Source organism: Barbus barbus (genome assembly GCF_936440315.1).
Source record: "Barbus barbus genome assembly, chromosome: 22".
Lineage (NCBI taxonomy): Eukaryota > Metazoa > Chordata > Actinopteri > Cypriniformes > Cyprinidae > Barbus > Barbus barbus.
Window position 1 is genome coordinate 28,476,781 of NC_136750.1, and position 13,274 is coordinate 28,490,054.

At 36.5% G+C, this 13,274-nt stretch overlaps 1 protein-coding gene across 1 annotated transcript in view; it reads left to right on the forward strand.

Annotated features, from left to right (window-relative positions):
* LOC306888341 (tumor necrosis factor receptor superfamily member 19L-like) overlaps positions 1-13,274 on the forward strand; it is a 30,159-nt gene continuing 16,885 nt past the window's right edge. The window contains exons 1-2 of the mRNA XM_079446558.1: positions 1-144; positions 12,848-12,922. Coding sequence (XP_079302684.1) covers positions 12,881-12,922 — 42 coding nt within the window. The 5' untranslated portion in view covers positions 1-144; positions 12,848-12,880. The remainder of the gene's footprint in view (positions 145-12,847; positions 12,923-13,274) is intronic.

A 13,274-nucleotide genomic window follows, 5' to 3' on the forward strand; every position in this document is an offset into this window, starting at 1 on the left:
TCAGTTCTCAGGGACTCCGTTCTAATGTTGGGTCGTTCTGCTCTTCTCTGCGGTTCATCTCTCTCCCTCTCTCTTTGTGTAATTATAGACCACACATCCGGCATATGATGATTATAGGACACTTATGATTCCACAGTAAAACAGGTAAGATAAAATACGAACTTTATTCAGCGTGTGAAAGAGTTTATTAACAGATATGGGGACAGTTGCAGTACGGATGCGGCAGATATTTTCAGTTACTTGTGAAGTGTGTACTGTAGTGTATACTGCGTACTCAGATGAGTGTGGATATACTGTACTGAGCTGTACTTCAATACGTTTTAGAGTTTAAGATGAGAGTTTTCTACTGAACCGTTTCACACAGGAGACAATAGAAATGTGGTGAGTTGAGTTTCGTAGTCTTATGCATTATGAAGCTCTCAGTCACTTTTTTTAAACACTCTGATATGATTATTATATGTTTTTAAGGTACGAATATTCATGACCTTTGAATTTTATCTGAAAAGTTTTGATGAAATAAAGTTCTATATACAAATAATTGTATATTTTGATTATGATTAGAATTACTCCTTTAAAGACAAATATTATGTTCAGTGTTGATTCATATATTTGAATAACTAGGCTAAATATATGCATATTTGAATGTGCATAATCTTTAAGTGAAAAATGTACCATTATATTTTCTGACAAAATTCTATTGATTTCCTAATGTTTCTAAAACAACTTTTTAACCACTAGTGTCACTGGAAAAGAAGGGAACTAAGCAATGATAAACATTCTGGAAGCTGTATAAGTTTATTGTAATATTTTATTATCCAAAAATGAGTTTATTACAACAGCAATAACAATAGCTGTACTGTTGTCACTTGTTGTCTCAAACTATGATTACCATAGTAAACAATGGTAAAGGGAATCACTATAATTTGTATATATATATGAAGTGTTACCCGAACATAAGGCGATTGCAAATGCATGAACTATTATTTGAAAACCATTAAATAAGTACATTTTGCTATTGCACCAGAATGACATTGGCATTACAGGAACATTGTGTTTTACTGTATGTTGTGAACTTACCAACAGCGTTTATGGAGGGTCTATAAACATTTCAGATCTGCTGAGTCTAATATATATGAGAGCAGAATGAGGAACAGCATTTATTGGTTTTACGAAACTAAGTGTAACACAATAATATATTACCATCATTTACCTCCTGCCATGGTGTCATCAACTCCAGCTTTAAATCGTTCAGGGATCACAAATTGTTCTGCTCTTTTCCAGTGAACTCCGTTAACTAAGGCAGTGAGCGGATTTAAATACAGCTCATCATAATGTGTCGCCCACTGGGCAGCTTCACACACACACATACACACTTTGGCTCCAGACTTTGGCACGCACTGCGCCAGCTGCGGTTTATACCAGCTGGAAACACATGTTTGTGCTGCATGCATAATTTATGATCTGCACTATAAACAAAAATGCTGTGTTATAAAACATTGTATAACATCCTAGGCACCAGAGCATGTTGGATAAATCCCAAAATTCCTATTTAAAATACTTTGTTACGAGGCACCACCCTTGTCGTTATAATTAAAATCTTTTGTAAACCCTCCATGAATATTATAGTGATACACAGTATTGGCACACAGCCTGGACTGTTAAAAAGCAGGATGTACTTGCCACGTCTTTGTAGTTTGACTTTTTTTTTAACAGGCATTAACAAAATGGCTAAACGTGTTTTATGCTCACGTTTGAAATAAATATGCACTATTATTACCGTGTTCAGCATAACCTGCTTTATGAGCCACACAAATACTTTAGTAACTTTAAGGCTTGTAAAGCATTGTGATTGAATGCATGACTCTAACACAGGCAATGTTTGTCATGGGACGGGCCAGCAGACTCACTCTGACGTTTTAATATATTTGGCACATCTGAATTTAAATTTTTGACTCATCAGCATGTAGTCTGCACCAGTTTATATACTTTACAACTTTTAATTCCTACTGTACACGGAAAGGCATTATAGACAGAATATGTAAAATACTCGGTTTATCTGCATAAAGCCGGTCAGTCTGTTTCTAAATTCAGCATAAAGACACAATGCTACATAAAAGACAGACTAAATTATGCCTGCTCAGACCCACCTCAGCCTCTAATATCATAATTGCTGTGTGGGTGGCATTAAAAATGAATGGCACCTCAGAAGTGTTTTTATGCCACCTTTGAAGTAAAATGTTGGCATTATAGGCATATTTGCACAGTTAACATCAAATTTACACTGCAAAGGTGGCACAGATGGACTTTTGCAATATTTAGGTATCTTTACACCGACTGTTTAATGCTGTTTAGAGGTGGCATGAATGCATTTACTAAGCAATTGCAACTGTATGTGGTACTTACTAGGGGCTGAGGTGGGTCCGAGCAGGCATAATTTAGTCTGGCTTTTATGTGGCATTGTATCTTTAAACTGAATTTTGAGCAGGTACAGACCAGCCTTAACTTGACTGTGTAAAGATGTCTTTAGTTTATGCAGCTCACACATTCAAACCCATAAATTAGATGTTCTCACTGCTGTAGATCCTCTAAACTATCATGATTAATAATCAAAGAGAATTTGAGTCCCAGTCTGTTCAGACAAATTAATCTTCACAAGTGCCAGACTGTGGCAGAACGTTTCCATATGAACAAGACTTATGTTCATGTGTTCGCATAGCTGTCTGTGCATTTTCCACATGCTTGCATAATTTTGTTTTGATAGAGTTCATTTGATCATCCTAATTCTGTGACTCTGCTGTCCAAACAAGAAGCAGCTCTGCCCGGAAGCCCGAGAGGTCTTGCTAGGTCTGTTATCTTGTAATCACCCATGCTCTTTGCTTGACCCGTACTGGAGCGAGTTTTGAAGTGGGAGTTTGGTTGGCAGGAGTCTTTGCGCTCTGACATTGGGCACGCTCCTCTGAAATTATGAAGCGAACGTCTGGGCAGATTCCAAACCCTCCACGGCTGAATGCAGGAATCAATGGTTTAATTAAAGCTTTATTATTTGTCTTGGTGGACTGATTCACCAGAAACAACCAAATCTACTGTATACTTTTCCCTCCCTCGCGTGCAGACATCTACCTGCGTTGGCTGTTGACCTCTGTGTGGTATGGGCGCTGCTGGCACACTGACCGTTCTGACCTCAGATCAGCAGGGATTTACTCTGTGAAGCTGTGGCTTCTGCTGACTCTACTACTATGATACATTGAGTTATGTGACTGAACATTGAAGGTACATCATGAGAAATATCTTCATATTATGCACAAGAGATATTCTAACTATAATTACAACTCTTTTGATATGAAGTTCAAAACATTAGTTACAAAAATTATTCAGTGATTCTTTTATTGCTTTTATACGCACCTAAACATGCCAATATGATGCAAAAGCATCTTTATGCTTTTATACGCACCTAAACATGCCAATATGATGCAAAAGCATCTTTAGGCCTAAAATTCGCACATGAGATACAAATTAATTTTAGTATTGTTGGGCCTAATTGTTGACCCATGAACCCCTGAGTGATTCAGTCTGATATGCAAGTGAATCATTTTGGGACAATGACTCGTGGTTGGTAGGTTGCTGATTCAAGCGCTGCTCTGAGGTATTCAGTTTGGTTTGTGAAGGAATCATTCTTGGTTCAGTGTGTCAGTTGGTTGTTTGTGAAACAGTTCAACTAATTTATCAAAATAATTTGGCTCAAAAGAACAATTCTTTCCTGAATCTGAATCACTAGTCATTTTTAAAGTGTGTATTTTACTAAGTGTGTTTGCTAGGAACTAAACCCAGGATCTTGGCATCCCTAGCACCATGTTGAGCTACAAGAATGTTAGTTTTTACACTAGCTGTGACCACAAAGACCAACACAAAGGGAAATTGTTGCTATTCAGGATGTGATGATACTGCACTTGGTGCCGGGGACACATATGGTGCCCGTTCAGGGTGTTATTAGAGGGCATAGATGGGCATGTGACAGGAAGTCCCCTCCCCATCATATGCAGGGCCACATGACCCAGGCCTGCACCCTCCGCAAAGGCTAGCATCCATTAATTAGCACAGGGCAGCGTGGGTAATATGATATTCCTGTAGTGGAGGATAATTACGGGTTCAGAGAACAAGACACAGCCAGTGGATTTGGGTGACCAATTCATCTGAAGGCAAAGGTTGACCTCCCTTATTCTCTATACATTTGGCTTTCTTAGAAAAGTAAAAATTCTGCTTTTGTTAATGAATACAAATTATAATATGCAAATATAGTCCATCAGAAGTGTCTCAAACCGCTTTTTGATGCTGGCGTATGGGTGCATTTAACATTCCTGCTATGACAGAAGAAGGTGGAAATCCCCCCTGGGAACTGGGATTGTTCCACATTAAGGAAGTGTTTTCCTGGTATTTAATTTCCAACCTGTTGAAATGAGCTTGTCTCCTTCCTGGTCTCTTCCTTGTCTTCTATCGTGATTCTTTTTAAAACGATTTAAAAATCGATTGGTTTACCTCAGAATCTATTTTTATTTAATTATTTTATTTTTCCTAAGAGGTGATGGGGAGAAGTTAGCGCTTTGTAATTCCAACAGAGGGCAAAATTTATAGGCATGTTCAACTTGGAGCAGCACCGTGCCGTAGACGATCAGCGCATGACATCAAAGTTCGGTGCCTTGATGCCATACAATGATTGTTCTGCGTGCACAGTGCCGTTGCATTAGACGACGACATATACGTTTCAAACCGGCACGAGAAAGCAAAACCATGACGGAGGCAGAGGATCAAACCCCTTCCAGAGTTCTTTCTGCACCTTGAATCCCAACTGCTGGGAAAACATGACTAAACATGACTAAAACGGTATGCAAAGTAACATAGCACTTTATTTTTTTTCAGGAAGTGTTTTGTTAATATGACTCATCGTATACAATCTCTTTTAAGGGTATAATCAACTATTTTCCATTGTCTAGTTTTTAATAAGCAAACAAAAATCACAGTAAATTGTAATATCGAATTGCAATAGTGACTGCTAAGATGTGTGTCAACACATAGCAATATCAAATCGCAATACTTGTAGAATCGAAATTCTTAAAAAAATTGCAATACATATTGTATCAGCACCCAAGTATCGTGATATTATCGAATAGGGAGGTAGGTGTATCGTCCCATCCCTAAGCTACATGTAATTTCATATTGTCTTTGTTACACACTGAAAAAAAAATTGGCGTATGATTTATTTTGACAATTTTCACTCAGAATTTGCTAGTAAATTTTGAAAACTTAAAACAGTAAGTTAAACATTTTTTTAAAAGTAGAAAATAAAAATAAAAAATACCACAAATTACATTTATGATAAACTAAAATTAAATAAGCACTTTAATAAGTCAACAGTTTAAAATAAGTGCACTTTAAAGCACAGCAAAATATTAAAACATGATTCATATCATATTACATTAAAACAATATTATATTATCTTCAAATACAGTTTTTTTTTTTTAAATATACTTTTTGATGTGAATGCAATTAAGCACATTTCTTTCAAAAAGGGTTTGGCTTTTTGCAATTTACAGTTACACCATTGCTCTCTTATTTGCAGATCATGCTGTGAGAATCTCAGTTGTTGGCAATGTGGAATCACTTAACATATGGATTTCATTAATATTAAATTGTCAGAATGATCTCAGCAATGTTATAGGGTTGTAACATAGATTCCTGCTTTTGCCCAAATCATGCATCTTATGATTTACACATTTCACTTTTTACATTTCCTTCTGTAAGAAATTATTTCTTTCTCTTTTTCTATAGATAGTGGAATGTTTGCTGGAATGGTAACTGCCAGCTTGTGTTTACTATGGTAAATAAACACTTAATGGAAAGATACAAACAGCAGCAGAAGTATATGCATTGTACTCAGTAGAAGTACTGACGCTACTTACAGTAAGTCCCTGTGCTGTATTTTGCATTATATTGCCAACATATAGTTTTATATGCTTATTTATTTAAAACTATTTAAACATTAAAAATATATAAAGATATTGTCCCCTTAAATAGCTTCAGTTGAAGTCAACAATCAAAATTGTCCGTCTTGTCAAAATAGCTCCTCCAACACTGAGCAAACAGCAAACAAAACTAAATATAGACACAATCTAATACTTATGAGGCAATCATGTATGTAATGGCGGAAAGAGCTATCGTTATGCTATCTACAGTGGTTATGAATAGTCAAATCTCAGGTGCATAGGAGGAGATAATAGCCATTTTGTAGGTATTTGTCCAGAATGGTGGTTGGCAACTGTTATTTAGGCATGACATCAAGGGCCTTATTTTGAACAGGCAGATGTTTCATCTCAGAGAATAATTGGTTTTCCTCTGTTTTTCTTAGCAGAAACCGCAGTAGAATGATGCACATGGCCCATAATCATGTTTGTGTATCGGTGGCCTTGTCTTTTAACAGCATGGTCCAAAACAGGAACATGAGACACTTCCAAACAAGCAACAAAACACTTCATTTACCACTGCAGTTTATTTAACTCCGACTAAAAAGCTATTAGCAACTCCGAAGTCATTCTTATTGGGTTTCAAAAGACAGTTCCACCCAATGATGTGTATTTTCCAAGTTCAAAAAAACAGTTTTATAAAATGTAAGCAGGTTGAAATGTTTTTCAGCTAAAATGATTTAGAGACACACACACATATATATTATATATATATATAATCTAAAAACTAATGACATAGGGCAGATATATACTACTACAGGCATATTATATGTATATATGCAGTGCATATTTTTGCACCGTTGAAGCTGTCGTGGCCTAATGGATAGAGAGTTGGACTTGTAACCTGAAGGTTGTCGGTTTGAGTCTCAGGTCCGGCAGGGATTGTAGGTGGGGGAGTGAATAACCCTCAATACCATGACTGAGGTGAGACCCTTGAGTAAGGCACTGAACCCCCAACTGCTCCCCGGGCGCCGCAGCATTGGCTGCCCACTGCTCCGGGTGTATGTTCACTACTGTGTACACTTGAATGGGTTAAATGCAGAACACAAATTCAGAGTATGGGTCACCATACATGGCCACACACCACTTCCCCCCCCCTGAAGAGCCTGATTTTTTTTGTGGCACTAGCATTACCAAATGACAAAAATAATGTTTTCACACAGGTTTCCAAAACATTTTTTGTCTGCCATTGATCTGACTAACAGATGGTCCCAGCTAACATCAATGTTGCTTTTCCCTGCTCAGTATATCATAGCTCTGGATGCTCATTTTGTTCATAAGCCACATAAAATGAAGCCCAATGCAACTTTATTAGCAGAAACTCCCTTTTCATCCCATTGTCTGATGAGGTTTGTGTTGAGTGTCCCTGTTTGGATGCTGTAATTGTTGCATAACATTCTTCACCCCTGGTTACAGAGGGATTGTGGTGGTCACCGGCCACAGCACGTGGTTGGCACGTATCTTGAAACATGCAGGACATACTACAAAACATGCTGTTAGCAGCTGAAAACAAACAATGGTCAGTTCATTTGAAGGAGCAGAGAGACAGAGATGGAAAGTGAAAATGGAAAGTGTCTGGCTATTAAAATCCCCGGCTATATTTGTCAGCAACATCAGGCTGGCGGGGATTTGAAGAAAGACGGCGGTGTTGAACATTCAAAGCGAGAACAGGAAGTGACACGTGGTCGTATGGCACATGTCAGCGCCAAACTTGCTGACTGGAGTTACAAGACCATCTCACACGGCTTGTGTTCTTTAATAAGGTCAATAAGTTTTTTTTTTAATGCTTTAATTTTTTCTAATACTTAGCAAGGATACATTTAATTGATCAAACGTAACAGTAAGAATTTAGTGTGACAAATATTTTGTCACAATGAAAATAAAAAAATGCTGTTCTTTTGAGCTTTCTATTCATAAAATTTTTTTAAGAAAATTGTACAAAAAATATGAAGCAGCACAGCCGTTTTCAACATTGATTCTTGAGCAGCAAATCAGCATATTAGTATGATTTCTGAAGGATCATGTGATTCTGAAGACTAGAGTAATGATGCTGGAAATTCAGCTTTGATCACAGAAATACATTACATTGTACAATATATTCAAATAAAAACATTTATTATAATTCTAAAAATGTTTCATAATTTTGCTGTATTTTTGCACAAGAAACTTATTTTAATTCAAATTCAAATCTTATGGGAATGTTTCTTTTGAACGCTCGCTGAACATTCTGAAAGCACCAACATTATAAAACATTGGATGAACATCTCAAATGTTTTAGGAAAAAACATTCCATGAGCGATATATAGATAATGTTAATGTGCTAATGTTTTAAGAACATCATTAAAGACCAGATGACTTTGAACAAATGTCACATTAACCTTACTGGAAGAATGTTTGTACGTAACTTTAATAGAATCTTGCCAGAATGTTACGTTTGCCAAAATTCTGAGAATGTTCCCTGCTTGGAACATAAAGGGCGAATTCCAAAAGGCTTGTTTGTGCCATAAGGGGATGCCATTTGAGCGTTCCAAACGAAAGTGAACAACTGAATACCTTCACGAAGGGCCCTTCCAGAAGTCCGTTAGCGAAGGGAACATGTGAAGGTCACTTCACAGAAGTGATTTCCATTTGTGATCATGTGATCTTCGTTTAGGATGCATTTTAAAGCAAAGTTGGGGTTGATTTCAGCTTCACATACAAATGAAGAAGAATAGGCTAATTCAATTTGTCTTTATTTAATGTAATACAAAATATTCATCGTCCTTCAGTGATATAAATATTATTTAAAATGGTAGTGAAAGCAAGTTTAGCTTGAAAAAGTGTAATAGTAATAAGACACAATTAGATAATATTTGAATAAAATAATAATAATAATAAATATTTGCAACAACTGTTGGAGCTCTGAATGCTGCACACACATGCAGGGTTGTCAAGGTAACATTTGGTCCGTCATTCCCTTCTTCAAGGGAGTTCCAAACGCTTATACGAGACAGAAATGCCCTACACCCTTCAAAGAACACACTTCAAGGGCTCTGCCCTTCGAAGGGTGTAGGGCAAAGGGATGCTCACCTCCGTTTGGAATTCGCTCAGAAGCAAAGATAATCATCAAGTACTACCATCTTGTTTTATTGTATATCAGCAAGCTCAGCTGAAACAAGTCAAACAAACCTCCCACTTTTGTCTCAATTAAGATCATCTGTAGTGTGATTAATCAGCAGCATCATTACTGATTTGGGTGATCTTAGATGTTGTGATCCTGTTGTGGGTTAGCTTTTATTAGTCCGCAAAAATGATATATTGTGAATTGCATTTGATGCATGTGATGATGTATTTATTTGGTTGTAGCTAATCAATACTTCTGAAAGCTTAACAAGTATGTGTCAGTCTAGCGATGGCTAGACTGCAGTTTCTCGTCTGAAGGTTTGGCTGTAGAACAGAGCTGTACTCTTGGACCGGGACTCTCGCTTTGTCTTGTATTATGTCTTGAGTCCAGTCTAGAACGAGTGTGGATCCTGGAGCGACGTGCTGGCAGGACGCGAGCTGCAAAACACGGAACACAGAAAAACCTTCCGGATGATGAGAATACTCCTGAAAAACGAACAGCTCCCAAAAGTCAGTCCAGAGCAACCCCTTCATCGTTTCCAATCTGTAACATGACAGATCCAAAAATGGATAATTCTAGATGATTGGTTTATGTTTGTTGTTGTTGTATTTACTTTATGCCGTGTTTTATGCGCTCCCAAAGCCACGTTAATTGGACAGTACGGAGATAGAGTTGCAAGAACTGTAATTACTGTTCGTTGGGACTTTATTGCTTTTTAATGATAGAGCTAAATTTAAGCAGGCATGGGGCATGTCTGACTGGCAGCTGATCTTGAAATGCGAAGGACGAGCCGTTTCTGTGTGGTGGTTTGTGGGTGGGCGGCCGGGGCGAAGGAGGAGGAGGTGGGTGTTTGTTTATTCTTTGAACATTTCTCCCAAAAAGCCCTGTCATTTGTCAAGAAGGGCGAAGGGGTGATCGCTGCCAAAACTGTAAACTCATTTGTTTGTTGCTTTTCATATCTTTGCATTCTGAAACACTCAGAAGTTTAAGTAGTCTTGATTTAAGCTGTTCCCCACCGGATATGGGTGAGACTAGTTATATTTAGTAGGAATGTTGCAGGTTGTTTTCCCAACCAATATAACGTGATTCCAAATGTTGTGGTTTTTTTTATTAGATGTTTAGCTTGCACTAATTTATGTGTGATTGCACTGTACGGATTGATCTAATTTCGTTGTACTTTTAGTATAGTGACAATAATAAAGAATCTTGAATCAAATGACTTTAATATCCATGCATGAAAAAGCTGCTTTGATCCAACACTCAAATTAATATTTTCCAAGTCTTAAATAATGAAAAACAATGGAGGGAACTGGTTTACAGACTGTATCATTTTATCGTTATCTCTAGAATCTTGATTGGATAAAATATTTATGGCATCGTTTATCATCTGAAAAAGCCAATCATACATTAAAATATTTTGTGAGAGAATCAGACAAAAAAAATTCAGGTAACAGTTTACCCAAAAATCTAAAGGAAAAAAGCATTTATATTTTGCATATGGAAGAATAAAAACAGGAAACAATAAAAGCAGAGTTAAAAACAGTGAAAGATCAATATATATATATATATATGAATAAATTAGACTTTGGGGCCCATTAAGACATTTTTTTTGCATTAAAAAAAAAACATTTTAATGAAAATCAAGCATATTTTCTTTACAAATTATCCATAAGTATTTTAAAATATCTTAATTATTTTCATTACAGCATTACAGTTATTCTTATTTTATTTTTTTAGTCAATCATAAATAATATAAATATATTATTAATATAATTATATGAATATAAATCTATATTTATATATTTATAAATAATTAAAATAAATTTAATTAATTAAATTTAAAGTCTTACATTATGCAAAAGAAATGGAGGGAATTTATTAGTTGATATGAAACGGTATGAATTTTTCTGTCCCTAAAATCTGATTGGTTGATAGAAATGTCATGCCAGGCCAAACATGGATGTTCCGGGAAAGGTGCTTCCTTTGCATAATCACTTTCACCGTTAGGTTAGACGTGTAGTCTAGGTATTGAACTTTTGCCGTGGTCGTGCTAAAATCAGTGGCAGCACAGACCAGCGTGGGCCAGAATGTCTTGCAGACGGACACGTGCTGTCTGAGCTCAGCTATTGTGTTTTTATTCATTCTTGTTTTATATTCTTCACTTGGGTGTAGAAAACATTTACTTGGAATGTAGAAATCTCTCCACCACAATGTGTAAATCATCAGTGAACTCATGTGATTGGAGGATTGTGGTAAAGGAGGAGGGGCCTCTCTCGGGTGGTGGGCGGAGCCGTGGTTTTGAGTGGCAGTATAAGGAATGACAGCATTATGCAGACAGGGACAGTGAGCAGGCCGTCCTCAGCTGTTACCAGGGCAACAGAGCACAGCACCACTCTGGGGTAAGTGTAGCGCTCAGTCGGCACCTGTGTGCATTCTGTTGTCATGACGACGAGATCAAAGCATTATTTATCTTTTCCATTTCTGCTGTGCAACTGGACGATGAAGTGTTATATAGCTAAATAAGTTAATATTATATAGAGATTTAGTATATAGGTTTTGTAATTTGTTTTGTTTGAAGAAAATAAATGTCTAACAAACAAAACAAACTAGAAAACTAGTAGAAAAAATTACTATTTTGTCATGTTGTCTTGTACACTGTAAGAGTCCGTAAAAATACTAATACTAAGTCATTTTCCCTATTGATTTTTCACAGGTTTTTTTACTCGTGTTTTGAATTATGCATTGGATTGCATTATGTTTTAGGGTAAAAAGAAATTCATTAAATTTACCAATACCCTTTCCTTTATTTTCTTACAGATTTTTTTCTTACTGTTTATTTATTTATTTACTTGTTTGTTTGTTCATTGATTAATTAGTTTTTTTTTACTTCAAGATTTTATATAATGTTCATTAAGTAGTTCTTATGATGTCTTCAAAACTAGCTATGAATAAACTAATAAAATGAGGAAAAATTGCTCATTCAAAGCTTAGGAAAATTCTATGAAGTCTCGAATCTTGTGTATAAAATTATTTCGAGAAAAAAAGAAACATTTTTGTCACATCAAAGATTACACATTGGTGTAGAAACAATTTTTACTGAGACATTGCTAGTAAATTTCATAAATAATTACAAAGAATCGACAAGTAACATTGATTTAAACTTAAAGTTTGGAAGTAGAAAGACTGAAATAGTATGTTCTTATAAAACATACTCCAATAATCTGTTTTATTTACAACAAAAATTGAGTGTAAAATGAATGTGGAGAGCAGCTCAGATCATTTGGTTCATATTAAAACAAGAAACTCCAGATAAAGCCTGATCTCCAGTGAATCTCATGTATTTGAGAAGAGGGTCTGAGAAGCACAGCTGGCATCTCATGGTCTAGTGTAGATATTAATGTTTGAATGAGAGCAATATTTCAACGGAGAACCATTTCTCTCTTTTGCTCCAGTAGATCCAGTAAGTGGTTTCTGGCCTGACTGGGCATATTGGTCTGGGCAAGCAGTTCTGCCCCAAACCACAGGCCAGCTTTAGTTCAGCTGACTATTTATGTCACGCTTTAGCTTATAGATCACTTCTGCACACATACAAACCCTCTGTGTCCATCAGAGGAGAGTCTAAGTGCTGTTTACCTGTCTCTGGCATGGTGAGGTTTTGGTGGTTTCTGCTGACGCTGATGATGTTATACTTGCTGCATGTGTCATTGAGTTCCTGCTGTATGTTTTTCAGATTACATGAGTATAGAAGAATATTTTGAAGAAGATGAAGAACCACCTTTACTGCTCAGCTCCTGTCTGTCTGATTGTAAGTTTCAGTGTGTGTGTGTGTGTGTGTGTGTGTGCCTGTGATTACTGCAGTATGCTGAAGTCATCAGTAATTAATGAGGGATATTACAGTGAGGTTTCTCTCAGCACACTGTGTCTCTGCTCACACTTCTCTGAATGTTCCCTCCTTCACTTCACTGAGAACCTGCAATATAGTCAATGAAGAAACATCTCATTCTGTACAGTATACCACAACTAGGCAAGACTTGCACTGGACAATTTTGAAATATTGGGCTGTTTTGCTTCCATAACTTGTCTACTTTCAGGATAGTGGCAAGAAACATCCAAAATACATATTGTATTACACTTTATCGATTTGCATCTGTAGATTT